The sequence below is a fragment of the Sordaria macrospora genome, chromosome 1, assembly GCF_033870435.1.
Source record: "Sordaria macrospora chromosome 1, complete sequence".
NCBI classification, from domain to species: domain Eukaryota; kingdom Fungi; phylum Ascomycota; class Sordariomycetes; order Sordariales; family Sordariaceae; genus Sordaria; species Sordaria macrospora.
In genome coordinates this window covers 2,781,694-2,797,383 of record NC_089371.1, presented here as the reverse complement: position 1 = coordinate 2,797,383, position 15,690 = coordinate 2,781,694, and the positions used below count along the sequence as shown (strand labels likewise).

The 15,690-nt window shown below is 52.0% G+C and overlaps 5 protein-coding genes across 5 annotated transcripts; 1 reads left to right on the top strand and 4 right to left on the bottom strand.

Moving 5' to 3' along the window:
- Positions 1 to 1,523: 1,523 nt before the first annotated feature.
- SMAC4_05798 (uncharacterized protein) lies at positions 1,524 to 3,920 on the bottom strand (the record flags this gene model as incomplete). The annotated part of the gene is made up of 4 exons (XM_066090346.1): positions 3,150 to 3,920; positions 2,756 to 3,084; positions 2,628 to 2,685; positions 1,524 to 2,576 (listed from the first exon to the last, which is right to left on the bottom strand). Exons 1-4 carry the CDS (start codon positions 3,774 to 3,776, stop codon positions 1,524 to 1,526), a joined length of 2,067 nt encoding a protein of 688 aa, XP_065945584.1. The 5' UTR covers positions 3,777 to 3,920.
- Positions 3,921 to 4,881: 961 nt separating this feature from the next.
- Positions 4,882 to 7,027, bottom strand: SMAC4_05799 (uncharacterized protein). Its single transcript, XM_003346214.2, has 2 exons — positions 6,060 to 7,027; positions 4,882 to 5,988 (listed from the first exon to the last, which is right to left on the bottom strand). The coding sequence occupies exons 1-2, from the start codon at positions 6,478 to 6,480 to the stop codon at positions 5,405 to 5,407; spliced, it is 1,005 nt and encodes a 334-aa protein (XP_003346262.1). The 5' UTR covers positions 6,481 to 7,027; the 3' UTR covers positions 4,882 to 5,404.
- Positions 7,028 to 7,337: 310 nt separating this feature from the next.
- SMAC4_05800 (uncharacterized protein) lies at positions 7,338 to 8,758 on the bottom strand. The gene is made up of 2 exons (XM_003346215.2): positions 8,532 to 8,758; positions 7,338 to 8,412 (listed from the first exon to the last, which is right to left on the bottom strand). The coding sequence occupies exons 1-2, from the start codon at positions 8,581 to 8,583 to the stop codon at positions 7,367 to 7,369; spliced, it is 1,098 nt and encodes a 365-aa protein (XP_003346263.1). The 5' UTR covers positions 8,584 to 8,758; the 3' UTR covers positions 7,338 to 7,366.
- A 295-nt stretch (positions 8,759 to 9,053) lies between these two features.
- SMAC4_05801 (uncharacterized protein) lies at positions 9,054 to 10,119 on the top strand. The gene is made up of 2 exons (XM_003346216.2): positions 9,054 to 9,545; positions 9,637 to 10,119. The coding sequence occupies exons 1-2, from the start codon at positions 9,118 to 9,120 to the stop codon at positions 10,073 to 10,075; spliced, it is 867 nt and encodes a 288-aa protein (XP_003346264.1). The 5' UTR covers positions 9,054 to 9,117; the 3' UTR covers positions 10,076 to 10,119.
- Positions 10,120 to 10,306: 187 nt separating this feature from the next.
- SMAC4_05802 (uncharacterized protein) lies at positions 10,307 to 15,055 on the bottom strand. Its single transcript, XM_003346217.2, has 3 exons — positions 12,568 to 15,055; positions 12,347 to 12,503; positions 10,307 to 12,282 (listed from the first exon to the last, which is right to left on the bottom strand). Exons 1-3 carry the CDS (start codon positions 12,621 to 12,623, stop codon positions 10,621 to 10,623), a joined length of 1,875 nt encoding a protein of 624 aa, XP_003346265.1. The 5' UTR covers positions 12,624 to 15,055; the 3' UTR covers positions 10,307 to 10,620.
- Positions 15,056 to 15,690: the final 635 nt, after the last annotated feature.

Here is a 15,690-nt window from a genome sequence, read left to right as displayed (position 1 = left end):
CAGGGCCACAAGGTGAGCCAACACCATCAGTGAGCCACCACCATCAGATAGACTTATGGGCTCAGAAGAGCATCAGGAAATAGACATCTCGCAGAGGGCGAGGAGGTATAAAGGGACGACTGGAGAACTCAGATTGTCAGATAGTTCGACAGTAGTCAATAGACCATTATCACCGAGACCAGTATGTTACGAACTTATGAGGATACACGGACCAACCATGGCTTTGGTAACACAACCGGCCTAAACGGGTTAGGCCGTGCCAGGCCGTGTCACACACCAAGCCAGGACGGACCAGAGAACGCATGCAGAACGCTCACGGTGAACGAAGTGCTCACGGCGAGCAGACGCTCACGGGGTGAGCAGGTACTCACGAAGTGAGCAAGTGAGCAAGTGAGCGAAGCATCACCAGTGAGCAGGCGCGCATTAGACAGACCTATGGGGCTCGACAAGAGCATCTGGAGACAGATATCTCGCAGAGGGCGAGCAGGTATAAAGGGACTACGGGAGAACTCAGATTGTCAGATAGTTCGACAGTAGTCAATAGACCATTATCACCGAGACCAGTATTGTTTACGCTATGGGCAACACATGATTTATACTGGCAATAGGCCTCGGTTTGCCCTCGGATTAATGGTTTTGGTGGACAATTAGGGCACTGCTCTTAATTTTGTATGCTAGACTCACCGGTGCGGCACGTCTCATGCCCTACGGGAGGCGGAAGTAGACGTTAAAAATAACAACAACAACAACAACCGAGACCAGTATTACGAGCATACTTGTTGTGAACCCTTTGGCTTCACCGAACGACTCTGATAGTTACTACCTTCAGCTATCTCATTTAGGCAGATCAGACTGCCGTTCGTCACACTCTAAATAAAACACGTTCAATTCAACTTGCCTATCATATGGCTAGTGCCCGTGGCTGAAATGCCTGGCAATCTTGCCAAGCGAGTGCTCCACTCTCGCGGCAGGCAACATTGGCCTGTGCGTGCGCACCGGCCAGACTGCCCAGATGGCGTCCTTTTCTCCCCTTCTCTCTTCGTAGAACCTTATCGATTCTTTTGGCCAGCATTTGTGTCAACTATGTTGTACCCCTTACACTGCCCCTCTTGCCTCTAGCAACGATAACACCCCAATAATACAATTACTCTAGGATTCAGTCGCCTTCAACAACCCCCCATAACACCATCATCGGGCGAACATACCTGGTACAAATATTCCAGTGGGTTCTACCAGTGCTGATACAACCTTACGAGGGCGACAGAGTCCGTCCAGACAAACTCTCAAGCTGGCTTCTAGATAGTATGTTTCTTGAAATTCTTGGGCAATTATGTCGACATGTGCCCTACTTCTAAAACATATGATGCAACCTTCCGAGCTTAGCTATTCCTCCGACTCATTCCTCCGAAATTCTGCAAATGACCCACGACGCCAAACCCCTTACTCCTGGACCCGAATTTCTCTATTCCTTTTCCCGACTTCATTCGCTTGTTTCATTCTTGGTCAGAAAGCTCGGCGCTTCCTCAGCCTGACTCCTCGTTGGTCTTTGGGGGTTTCACCGATCTCATTTCGATGAAGCACGCAATAAGAGTTGCAAGCACTCCTAGCGGAATGGGCACAATAAGCACCGTCTGGATCGCCTTGTTGTACACTTGGATCATGGCGAGCAACTGCTCCGCAGGTATCAGGTCGCGGAACGCGGTCGCACCCGCCGCGATCACCTGCTTGATGTCGATTCCGGGGACCAGATTGGCGGTGGATGCCTTCATCAGCTGGTGCTGGAAGACACTGTTCCCTACCGACACGAAGATGGCACCTCCAAGTGACTGGGCAGCGGCAACGGCCGCAGTTGCCAACGGTAAATCATCCGAGCCGCTCAGCATCGTCTGTACTGCGTTGAAGCATTGCTGGATCGATAGGCCAAAGCCAGCGGCCACTAGAACTTCATAGCCTACCCATTGGGCTGTTGTTGTGTTGGGGTTCAACAAGGTAAGTAATCCGAGGCCAATGGTACCGATCGCGGAGCCGATCACCGCTGGAGGCGTTGCATAACCAAATTTGGACACAATACCTCCTGCAATCAGTGAAAACACTGACTGGAAGACAAAGAACGGGACCATGTGTACGCCGGAGCGCATGGCCGTCTCGTTCTTAATGGCCTGAAACCAAAGCGGGAGGAAGAAGGTCAGGTTGATCAGGACCGCGTATATCATGAAGGCCGAGCCGCATGACGCCGCCACAGTACGCTGCTTGATGATGCGAGGGGGAATCAATGCCGCGTCCCCTTTAGCCCATTGCCAGCCCATGAATATGATGGTAGTAATACCACAGCCGACTAAGAGCCAAATGATGAGTGGGTGGTTCCAGGAAAATCCTCGTGTTGTATGCTCAAGCGCTAAGAAAAGCATGACAAAAGCGCCTAGAATGAGGATGTTGCCCACAATGTCCAGGTCCTTAAACCTGTCCAGGAGCGTTCGGGTGGTGCGTTCGCGTCTCTTGGGGTTGAAGAACAGAACCAAGCAGATGATGGTTATGGCGCCAAGCGGCAAGTTGATGTAAAAGCACCATCTCCATGTCTGCTCAGATGATTAGAAAAGCTTTTGGGCAGGAGACAAAGGGAAACTTACCACAAGGTCCGTGAACACACCACCTAGGAGAGGACCGACCGAGGCCCCGACACCGAACCTGGACGTGGTCAGCATATATAGTCTTGTGAAGAGGCCAGAAACAAGGGCCAATAGGGGCAGACGCTCACATCAAACCGACCACAGCCGTGAAAATGGGAACCTTCTGCCGCGGAACAGCCTTATTCACGATAACGAAGCTGCCTACAAGAATACCAGCACTGCCAAACCCCGCAATGGCCCGCCCAACAATCAGGGTTGTCGAGTTTGGCGCCAGTCCGCAGAGGAGGGAGCCAAGCTCGAATATGATCATGGCGATGAGATATGACCACTTGATGGAATACAGAACGAAAATGCGTCCAAAGAGCGGCTGGAAAGCACACGATGTGAGCATATATGCCGATCCATACCAACCTATATCTGATGTTGAACGAAATTCCTTTGTGATATATGGCGTAGCCTATTTCAACGCTGTTAGCTTTCAGGTTGGATCATTCAGCCCATCCTCAGTTTCTGGTCACCTACCGTGGATATGATGGTCCGGTCAATCGAGAAGAGAAGCATGCCGAGCATAAGGCCACCTATGAGCAGCCCAAGACGCAATCCTGTGAGATACTCCACGGTTGATGGTTCCTCGTCATTTACGGGCGGATTCTCATCGATCGTCATGGGCTCAAGCGTGCGCCGCACGTTGTCCGAGGTCATTGCGCGCTGCGCATCCTCGGAGCCATGTTGGCTTGCGGATAGTCTCGCCTTGATGATTTCCGTCATTGGATACCTCTGCTCTTCTATTGGCGTGACTTGGAGTCTAGGACTAGAGTTTCTGCGGCCAAGTGATGACGTAGAAGAATTAAGGCGTGGAAATGGGTCCCTCGATGGTCCAGCCAGCCGGTATGGGTTTTCGTCGTCGTAAGATGTCATAGGGTCAAAGGATACTGAGCGTGATGGTCGTCGTGCATGGGGTTTCTTTGCTGGTCCTCCCAAACGATTCTGGCTTCTGGATAGTAGTGTCGTTCCCAAAGCTGGGCTGCTGGATTCGCCGTCAAAGTTGAGTGAGGTTGATATAGGAAGCGGTTGGAGGGTGAGATTGGAGGGGGAGGCTTTATTTCCTAACGCCTCCAGGAAGACATCCTCGGTTTTTGGTCCCTCCATAGCGGGTATTGGGATCAAGGTGATTCACATAGGGATCGGATGATGGGACGGTGAATAAGATCGACGATAGGTAAGGTATTGATAGAGATCATAAATAGGTAACTCGAAACACTTCTTTCGTCCAAAAGGGCCGTAAACGATAAAGTCTGCGTTGAGGTTGTTTCGAAAAAGGTCGGATGACAGGATTTCCCCAGACGCAGCTTCCTCGACTGAATTTGGTTTGTGAAGAAAACCACTCATGCCTCACGAGTGAGCCTAGGTCGCACTTTCCTGGTTTGGATCTCGACCTTGATGGGCCACCCCGCGGATTAAACCTCGTTCACGTGGACATGGTATGATCAGATAATCGAACTGTAAATGGAAGGCGCCAGTTGAGGGCCGTGACGAGATGGGCAATGGAAGAACTGGTCCTCGATCTGCTGGGTACTGTCACCATCCTCTCACTCTAATGATTTGAAATTGTCAGTAATACTAACTTACTCTTCCCAACAAAGCCTTTTCGGTATCACCCGCATAGATTCTAGGTGAACGTCAAAGCACGCCTGCACTCGAGGCGTGGGCTGGATGTGATTCGAGCCAACAATTTTTAGTTCTGGATCGCATCCACGCCGGTTCCTTGCTCACCGTTATGCCGGGACGGCCTGTGATACTCTCAGGTAAAGGTCGAGATGGACAAGTATGTTGGTTGCCGTGTCGTTCTTGCTACCGAGTGCTTGCCATGATTCGACACTGGGATTATCTTCCTATGGTGTAACATGCGGGTGGTTACCCTTTACCCGTGCCGATGGTTTCAAGCACACGAAATATCTTGTAATTCTCCATCAGTGACTTGGGCGGGACAAAAACATAGTAAATGGTCGCTCAGGAGAGAACACGAATGGGGAGTGGGTGCTCTCCTACTGAGGCTCTGCCACTTACTATATTAATTAATTTGGAGTTTATCATTAGGAAGAACAGGGCAACACAGTAAGACGGGAGCCTCAGTGCGTGTTGCACATGCCTTCCAGGTTGCATGGAGTATATGGCCATTCATGAAGTTCTTCGTGTTAGACGACTATAGGTCTTGTCATGGACATTCTGGATGTCATATTTTAATATTAAGTATTTGCAGGTTTGTGTTGTGACTTGAGGTCATTTTTTGCCTTCCTCCGTCTCATGTCCTTTAGACTCCATGTCCACTCATACCCAAAGCATTACATATCGCATTATCCAACGTTAGCGGTCTCATACCTAATCTAGGGTATGATCCTGTTTTTTCGGCCTAATTTGTGCCGCCTCTTCATTACTCATCGCCAAACGTATCCATAGTGAGGCAGGGCGTATCCAAAAAAAAAAAAAAAAAAACACTTTCCCCACAATGAGGCGTATAGCTGCTTTGATGGGTTCCCTCTTCACAGGAGGCTACCTGTTCAGGTATGGATGAAACCTGCTCGTAGAACGTCCATCCTTGTGGAGTTGACCCAGGGTTCATCGTGAACACCTCAAAGGGCTTCCTTGTGGCAGCGCAAACGGAAGTTGACACAGCAAGTGCCTACCAGCAATCATTGCGCCGTCCAGAAGAATCAGGATCCAGGGCCTGCCGAGTGACCAACTGTTTTTCTTTATCCCAAAGAAGATCAGTCACCCGTTTACCTGCTCCAACGGTCCTCCATGTCGGGGGTGTCTCTATAGTCCCGATCATCGACCTCAAACTCGTCACGCCCCATGAGCCTGATACCCTCATCCTTGTTCTTCTTTCCGAAAAGACCCTTCTTCTTGCTCTTGCCAAGGAGGCTGTAGCCCTTTCCGCGGCCCATGACGCTGCCAACGCCAAGGCGTCTCACTTTCCTGTTCAGCAGGCAGGTACCGCACGACACGAGCAGGACGAAACCGACCATGGCGGGAATACCAATGTACAAAGCAGCGCCATCAGGGAGCTCGTTCTTGTGCTGGTGGAAGCGGCGGGTACGAGTAATGGTGACAGTCGGACCGCGAACCCAGTGGACGCGGTTGTCGTTGTGGTTCTTGGCGCCGAAACCAAGAGTGACGTTGACCGCCTGCTGCTTCTTGAACTGCTTGGGAGAGAAGAGATTCTTCTTCACCTTCCACTCGTAGTAGCCCCAGCCGGAGGACATGTAGTCGGTAGCGAAAGCCTGGTCGGTGCCCGCTAGATCGTAGAAGGCGACGATCTTGATGGAGGTGTTATGTCCAAAATACTCAGGATCCCAGGTAACTGTTGAAAAAAGGTTGTCAGCTTCCGTCTGATGATTGTGTAGGCTAGGGACAAGGGAGAAAACCACATACTGTGCTGATCGGTGTTAATCGAGATGTTCTGCCCATGAGAAGGCTCGCAGAAAGGCGCAGAGGGGCCATCTTTGTTGTGGCACTGCTCAAAAGCGCCGCTACCGGTCTTCTCGAAAGGTGGTAGCTCGTCATCGATGATAATATCGTCCACGTTGGCTGTGGAAACTGGGGCAGCAGAGATCACGGTCGGTGTACCATCGATGGTGGTGAGCACGGGAGTGACGGTTATGGGCACGCCCCCATCGTTGACAGTGGTCCAGACTGCTGTGAGGGCGGTGATATCCGGCACAACAGCGGTGGCGGTAGAAGAGGCGGTGATGGAAGATTCGGTACTCTCAAAAACGCCCGCTGGCATGGCCGAACTCGTGCCCAAGAGCAAGAGCCATGTGGCCGCGGAGAGAGTGGGAATGGTCGCGAGCATTGTGCGGAAACGTGGGCGGTGGTCCGTACCAAGTCGTCGTTTGCCGCGATTGGATGTATGGGTAGGTGGGGGACCAGTCAACGATGGGATGGAAGAGAGATGGGAGAAAAGAAAGAGAATCCAGGTCAGAGAGGATGAACTGCGCCAATTGATCCGATCCGAGCGAGTCAGTGGAGGCGGCGATGGAGCGGTACAGGAGGGTAGGTCGAGCTAAGAGACCGGACACGCCAGACAGGTGGAGGACAAGGGACCGTTTCGGCTTCGGAGGAAGGAGTGACGGGGAGAATTTAACGGATCGGACTATCCATCAACGGGTGTGTCCTTCCAATCATTGTAGATCTAAACACGGGAGAACGGCAAGACTTGTCGGAGGTCACGGAGATAATCTCAACTTTTTGGCGGACGGGGTCAAGAGGGTCCCGTCCTTCTCGGGCCTTTCGTTCAGGGGTTTGCGTCCGCTTGGTCCGGGTTGCCGGTCTGGCAAGTACCTGGATGGCCCGGCACATGCAGGTTCGACAATGCCACTGGAGCTTCGCGAACTCGCGCTAACAGCGGTGGAAAACGCCTGCCATGACGCTGTCGCCCGCATGAACCCGACATGGACGAATGAATGCCAAGAATTCTTTGACTTTTCCATCGACAGGGGTCGTGAAGACAATCAGGGGGCAACAACAGGGGGTTGTAAACACAAGGAACGACGGGAGTCAACGACATGGAAGCTCCGAGTCTTTTCAACACACCATATCTCTATGGTTTATAGAGGGAGGTATACGTGGAAACATGATTGCGTCAAAAACACGTTCCTTCAACCATTTAAAGAATTTACAACTGTCGAAAAAAAAAAACCAACCCTCATATCCTCCCACAATATCCCCAATCACCCCCTTCATGAAACGGTGTTCTTGGCAACAATGCCCCTCGCGAACTCTCCAAAGGTAATGTGCTGCTCCATATCAACCTCATCGCTCAAGTTCGGCTGAGTGAACACGGCAAGAGTGTTGCGTGCAATCCGTCCGGCGCTCATTTCAGCCCGCGCACCCCGCACAAAGTGCGGCACCGCCTTGAACTTGCCGCCCGTGATGCGCTCCAGCGCCTCGCCCGTCTGAAAGGCGATGCAGTCACGAGGAATCTTGACCTGTACCGTCTGCCCGGTGCGGGACTTGATGTAGAGGCCAGCCTTCGGATCCGGGGATGTAGGGAGCTCGGCCAGAGGGAGAAGCGAGCCGTCCGCCGATGGGTTGACAACCGGGGGCGTGGCCGCCTCGTCGACGAACATGGCGGAGGTCAGGCCGGTGAGACAGCCGTGATCAAGATGGGTGGCGCACCAGTCATCCTCGTCGCCTTCCTCCTCCTCCTTAGCGTCTGCCTTGGCATCCTCGGGGAAGTAGTGCAGGAGACGGGCCTTGGTGGTAGTCGAGGTCTTGACAACACCCTCCAGATAACCGGCCGGGTAACCAGCGATTTGCTTCTCAGCAAATCTGTCGCACGCACGCGCAACAAGGACGGCAACGTCGATGATCAGGCGGCAGAGATCCTCAAAGGTAGGCTTGAATCCAGGCAGGGTGCTCTCCGCGGGCCACATGTTGGGCGACAGGTACTCGGGAAAGTTATCGGGGTTGAACTCCTCCGTCGGCTTGGCGCACGACAACGAAGGGTCGACGTAGAAGGCGCAGTTGGCATAGTAGGAACCCTTCAGGTTATCGACCTGGCCATTCTTCAAGGTCTCCTTGCCGAGCGACCAGCCGGTCAGGTACTTTGCTGTTTCGTTCTCGAGCCGGTCAAGTTCAGCCTTGGGAAGGTTTCCAAGGTACGAGGAGTAAGATAGCAGACGACGGCGCAGCTCAGCGAATTCGGCGGGGACGTCCTTAACCACCAGGATGCCGAGCGAGTCAGGGCCGAACGCCTCCTCGAGTGCTTCCAGAGAGACAGTTCCTGTCAAGAAAGCGTGTTAATAGAATTTTCTTTTTTTTTTCCTCATTGGAGTTGACCTGAAGACATGTAGAGTGGTCGGCTTATAAGTGGTAATGCGCTTGGTGTGACAGGTAATTTACCGTTCTTCAAATCATTCAAAGATACCGTAACGGCCTGTGCAATGGGGGCCATTTTGATACTAGTGAGTGGTTGAAATGCTGAATAAGACGTCCGACGGAACAAGTCCACAAAATTGATCAAGAAACCCCCGTTGCCGAGAGATAGCACCAAGAGAAAGTCTGACTTATATTGCCTCGTAAAATTTTCCTCAATTTATTGAATGACCGCCTGCGCATACGATCGTCTGATATTCCAAGATCGAGGGACCAACCAAGTTGATGGCCGACGCTAACCAGTTCCCAAGCCGCCCAGAGCGTGCCAAAGCCTTACGGACCTGCTTGACAAGGCAAGTGGGCCCGGCCGATAGATGGGGACGTGAGGGGGGCTCCGCCCGACCGGCTCCAGCGGGCATTCCCACTGCCGCCAGCCAGGGGCCATCAGGTTTCTTATCGATAAGAACTAATTGATCTTATCGACTTATACCATCGTCGTCCTTCGGTCGGGTCACGTCACACACGCGCTCGCTCGCTCGCTCGAACACGAGCTTCACATTTTCAACGTAAACTGCCAATTGATAAGCAACACAACTCAACCAATGCAGCAGAGATGGTAAAACCACTCAGTTTCAAGGGCGACAAGAAAGTCAAGAAAAGAAAACGCACAACGGAAACGAACGACGATGACGCGCCGCAAGACTCCGACCGCCGTCAAGGTCAAGAAAAGCAACTAAAAGCAACCAGCTCCAAGAGCGCCGCCGCCGCCCCCAACGATGAAGCAGAAGGCGAAGAACACGACGACAGCTGGGTATCCGCCGACTCTCCCTCCGACGTCTCGGGTCCCATAATGTTCGTCCTGCCCACCGAGCCTCCTAGCGCTTTAGCCTGCGATGCCACGGGCAAGGTTTTCACTTTGCCCTTCGACAATATTGTGGACGGCAACCCGGCGACGGCGGAACCGCATGATGTGCGGCAGGTGTGGGTGGCGAATAAGATTGTTGGGACGGAGAATTATAGGTTCAAGGGGCATCATGGGAAGTAAGTTCTGTTTATCTCCTCCGCCTTCCCCAACCATGTAGCCGGACCCTCGCTCGCAAGCAATTGCTAACCACCTTGTTGCCCAAATCAGGTACCTATCGTGCGACAAAATTGGCATATTCTCCGCACTCTCCGACGCCATCACCCCGCTCGAATCCTTCTCCATCCTCCCGACCTTCGACACACCAGGAACCTTCCAGATCCAAACTCTTCGCGAGACCTTTTTGACAGTACGTGCATCAAAGTCATCAAAATCGAACCCCGCGCCCGAGGTACGCGGTGACGCGACGGATATCTCGTTCGATACGACGCTGCGGATCCGGATGCAGGCACGGTTCAAGCCGCGCATTAAGGCGTCCAAGGAGGAGAAGGCGCGGGAGAAGATCAGTCGGCGCGAGCTTGAGGAGGCGGTGGGGAGGAGACTGGAGGAGGATGAGGTGAAGAGGTTGAAGAGGGCGAGGAGGGAGGGCGATTATCATGAGGTGATGCTGGATTTGAAAGTTAAGGGGAAGCATGATAAATATGGCTAATGGGGTATATGTGGGAAGAGGTGATGCCTGGCGGCCACGGGCGGGTGTTGCGCATTTTGAACATAATGCCGAGAGACGCATATGATACCCAAGTTAACGTTGTTAAGTTCCTGAATAACTGGTCATCCTTTATCTGCTTAAAGAATTGCATACTATGTATCTTCCAGCGACGAACCCACAGTATCACACCACCTGCGCCAAGGGGGCAAAGTGTCATGCGAGTCACATAGGTTTTCTCCAGGAACAGCGTTGTAAAGCAGTAGTAAGTGAATTTACTACACCGAGTAGTCTTTTTGATCTAACTCGCCTTACACCATTGAACGCCTATAAACCACTTTGCCGCAGACGTCCTATGCCTTACCCAACCAGGCCACTACAAAAACTTTAGAGAGAGAAAAATAAAATAAAGAAGAAAACCCTAAGGTCCCGCATATGATACCAAAATGAATTACTGAAAACAAACGCCGCTATACCATGCCAATAGTATAATGTTGTTACAATAAGTATCCAAGAATAGAAAGTGTAGAAGACAAAACGATGTGGATCTAAGATTCGAGCCGCATCCGTTTAGCGTCGTGGCTGTTCCCAGAGTCATTTTCAGGCCCGGTACTTTTACTTTCGGGACTCTTCCTCTTCAGGGGAGTGGGATCGTCTCTCAAGAAAGATGGCCCGGTCCCGTTGACAGGTGTGGCAAAGTTCAACGGGCTAGGAAGCGTGTTGCTCTCTCCGCTGATGCCATACCCCCATTCGGGATAGAATCTGCTAGGACTAGGCAGCAAATCGCCCAAGAACCGAGATGGGAGGGCAGACACAGGAGTGTCGATGTTCATATTGTTATTGTGTTGAATAGTAGATCGAGGAGCAAAGGGATTAGGTGGCCCTGTGGCACCTGCAGACGGCAAATTAGAAGCTGACGGTGACGGCGGTGGAAGCACAGGACCGGTCTTTAGCGGTTGCGGGGCGGAGTCCGTTGTGGTTGTAACTCGAGGAGAATTCGCCGACCCAGCAGCGCTTCCGCTATCCGAGTCGTCCGGAATCTGCACCTTAAGTCGCGGTCGCAATGGTCCACCTCCCACCCGCAGGTGTTGGGGCCCCCGGGATGGCGGGGGAAGCGTCGATTGTGAGATTGCCGTCAATGAATTCGTCCTCTGAACTGACCCTTGGCCATGTGCGCTGGAGAGCTGGATAGATGGTGTAGAGGTGTTAGGCTTGGACACATTGCCGCCGTCGACAGACTGCGACCGGTTGTTTGGCGACTCAGACTTGATATCCGGACGGAATGCGGCAAAATGCTGAGACAGAATAGACTTGTTCTCTGGTTCGATTGGGGTAAAGACACTTCCCTGCCCAGGGTTCTTAACCGATGTATTCAGCGAGGGAATCAGGCGGCGTGGTCTATCCATAGACTCTGGTTTTGGCGGTGCAGGAGGTTGAAGGTTTTGGTTAGACATGGGTTGAGATTGTTGATGTTGCTGATGGTGCTGCTGCTGAGGCGGTTGAGCTGGTTGTGGCGGAGGAGGTGACATATTTGCGCTCGGTAGCCGCTGAGGCTGCTGTGGAAGCTGGGCTTGGTGAACTTGAGGAGAGGCAGAATGGCGATGTACTTGTTGTTGCGGCATGTGTGGGTGCAGTAGTTCAGGCGGAGACGTAGAATGGCGCTGTGCTGGATGTGGCGGTGGTTGAGAGACAAACGTCGGGGGAAGAGGCGACCTCCTCTGGTCCTCGAACTGTTGCATGGGATGAGTAGGAGGCTGAGACGGTTGGAACGGATACTGGGGATGCAATTGCGTGGGAAGGCCATGAGTAGGCGCCATGGTAGCAGGAGGTTGCGGGTTATAGATGGGAGGTGACGGCACGAAGGCGCTCCTATTCTGAAGTTCCTGGGCAACTCCCGCGGGACCGACTGGCTGACCGGGCCTCAACCTTCGGATATCGTTGACGGATGGTGGCCGATTAACGAAGGGCGGTTGAGGAGTATGAGCGCGGCTCATTTGGTGTCCCGGCTGAGGCCCGAACGCACCGTTTGGTACCGGAGGTGAGTCTGAAAGACTCGTATGGCGGAGGAAAGGATATGGAACCGGCGGGTTTTGTTGGTACATCATATGTTGTTCCCCTTGTGAATTGGTCCCGTTCTCGTCGTCGTCGTCGTCGTCGTCGGCGCCGCCATTGAAATCAGAAGGGCCTTTGTGCTCATTGGGTCCTCCGTGCTGGAACGGTATATCATGGTAAGTACTTGATCTCGAAAGAAGAAACTTCTTGGGGTGTGCTCACATAAGTATATCGTTGTAGTATATCGCGAATGTTGCTGGATGAATATTCGTATAGCTTCTTGTTGTTGCCGAAGATAATAACAGCAACGTCGACAGAGCACAGAACGGAAAGCTCATGGGCTTTCTTGAATAACCCCCCTTTACGCTTCAAGAATGTTCTGTATGTTCCGGAGCATCAGTACCAACACATATGAGAATCTTCCACTGGGGTTGGAAGCTTACACGGAGCGATTCCTGTCATCCTTAATGGCCTTGATTTCTATCTTTCTCCTGCCCATCTTGGCGATGTGTAAATGCAAAGCACTGCAGTTAGATGGGTACAGATGTGGTTCTCCCGGGGCCACGGAATTGGTGTCTTGCGCCAGATATCAACACGATGGATTCGGAAAAACAGCAAGGTGTAAGTGGTAAAAGGCGACGCGACGGGGAGTTGGGTTGTCGTCAGATGTTTGTGATTGATTGCGCCGGGTATGCGGTCCTCGGGATCGGGACGGGAGTGCTTCGATCTGATGTCGTTGTGGAGGCACAATTGGCATATGTATGCAACTGTTGCTATGTAGAAGCTTGTAGTGAAAAAAAAGAAAAGAAAAGACAAGCAATGCAGAAGGCCTATGCGATGGCCAGAAACAAGCAAGATTGATGTAGAAGCTGGATGTCGCTGATGATGGAGGACTCGGGGAGGACGTCTGCTAAAAGAGTGAAGTTGTCAACACCACTGGCTAGGCCACCACTTCTTCGTCGGCAGCTGCTATCTTGATATAAAAGATATCTAGATATGCAAAAGAAGTTTGAAGACGTCGTAGTACTGCAGTACCTTGCGGCGCCGGTCGATGCAGTTGAGGCTGGTTTGATAATTCTAATAATAGATCGTCAACTTCACGTTCACACGCAAAGTTGGGGTTGGGGGAAGAGGGAAAGACGAGCGACGGGAGTGTGCGAAGGGGAAAGCTCAGGGCCTGGGGGCACCGCTGCACCACCTCCTACCATACAGTTCGGCTGGGGGGATGGGACCGGCCTACCCACTGCCGTAGTGGAGGGTCCGGTCCCTTGGGTGCCGTGGAGTGCATGGGTGCGAAGGTGCTTACCTACTGCAGCGAAGGTGGAAACCACCGGGCGCCCAGGGGACACCTACAACAACCTGAACCGCATCACAGGAACAAGGGGAAGTGGAAGTCGAGGAGCACACCGGCACAGGGGACACACACGAGTCAGGTCTTGGCGGACAAGGCTCTCCTTCATCTCTCATTCCCGACAAGCTCCATTTGTTCTTTCTGCCCGTCTGGTAGGTCCCGCTGTTCTTTTGCACCGGAAGTTTGGACGAGAGGAACGTGAAAGGCCGAAACACCCCGCAAATGGTCGTACCCTTCCGTCAACCAGCCGACGCCATCTCGCTTCAGGGACTGCAACAGCCATGTACAGGAAATACAGTCCCGCCTGTCTCTCGTGCCTACAGGTCTGGACTCCCAGGAGGACAAAGGACGCCATCACGACTTCACCAGGTCCTGGGAGAGGTAGAAGTATGCAAGGCCTGGACGGGAGTACGAAGTTGATAGAGGTGATTGTTTCGTTGAAGACGAAACATAGCTCATCCCAAACATTCCCTGGAGCGGCGAACTTAACTACAAGCCACCCGCACATTAAGTACAACATTCCTGCGTTTTACCCTTTCGAAACGCTCATAATGTGTACGAAACTAGTCTTTACCTCTCAGCAAAATGCTGCCTCGCTGGGTCTTTCTCAAAGTTGTGCTGGAGATTGCGTGTAAGTGTCCTCTTGGTTGTTGTTCTTTGGCGGTGTGATCTGGGCCCGCGACACGTAGCGAGTGTACTCTGGTACGGAATATTTTGTTTCAAGATGAACTGGCTAACCTCGCTCCGCAGCATGGATGTAGATCAAAAAGCCTGCACTAATTTGCCGGAACGATCTGAGATCACCCATTCAACCATCCACCCCTGGCTTCGACCACTGATAATGAAGAGAATGAATTGCGGTACCGGCACAAGCGATGGTAAGAAGTGTGGTTCTCCTTTCACCTTTCAATCAATTCTCAGCGCGTTTATTAGGATACATGCTTGCTTGGCCATAGCTCGAGGTTGAAGCCCTCTTACAGTGTGACGACTTGGCGATGCTGGTCATCCAAATGCTCGAATCGGTTCGTCCCAACTCCCCCGGCCCTTCAGTCCGGTACGTACCCTCGTGGACGTCCCCACATGCAGGCAATACCTACAGTACAGATAGTATGACGGGCCCGGCCCCCGGGATGTCTCGGACTTCGAATATGCTGTACCCACGACGTCCTCCGAGTCGTATGGAAGATGTTGTATCGGCGGCTCGGTACCACGTATTTAATGTCATTAAATATTCACCAACGCTACATCTCTCCCGCTTCAGAGCTGTATCAGTCTCACTAGATTTCAACGGTACCTAACTCTGAGTGTGTGTATCTCTGAAATAATTGTCATGCTGAGATTTACACCTGCAGAGAGCCAAACTTACAAAACACTCTTCTTGAACCAAAAAAGAATGTCAAAAATCTCCAAGCCATAACAGACACTGGTTGCCGCTGTAAGCTCACGGGCATGTTAACGGGATCTACCCATATTGCAAGGTTTCATGTAGGAGGAACAGTCGTCATACACACAATTACCGCATTTTGAGCAAGATCTTGAATACGCAAATAGATACGGTTCTTTTGGCTGTCCAGTCACGGTGAATATTCACGGGAGTTGTTTATACGGTAATGCAGTGCTAGTTCAAACTACGACTTGATCATGGCCCATCATTTGTCTGAGTCTCCCGTTGCTTCAAGGTAGCATCAGCCTCTCGGGGTGCGATTCAAGCGCTGTCTTTTCCAGAACATCACGACATTGCCCATCTACTTGGATGTGGGAAACTACTGCCAATGCAAGGCATCCGAGACACGGAGAGAAGACGCAGGGTTCCATCATATGGAATCTAAAAGAGTTTAAAACAGATTGATGTGTCAAAGTTAGGATGGTCAGATTCATCGTAGCAATCTACCAGACTTGGAGAAAGGGGGAAAATCAAGACGACCTGGTCATGGAAACCGACTAGCAAAGGGCCAGGCCTACGATCGTTAAGCCGCATCCGTGCCGTACGTAAACTACCTCTCCGATGACGTCGCGTGATGGCCGTTGATAGTCCCTTTCTATAACGGACTTGACTCCGGCGGGAGCTTCGAAAAAGTAGTATATCTGGAATCCACAAATTTCACGACGACACCCAAGTTATTTGTGTTCATGTCCACATGCTGGAGCCACAACTAGATGCTTTTTACCTGCTTGTTTGAATGTTTCCAGAATCTGGACTCAAGCCTCGTCCATC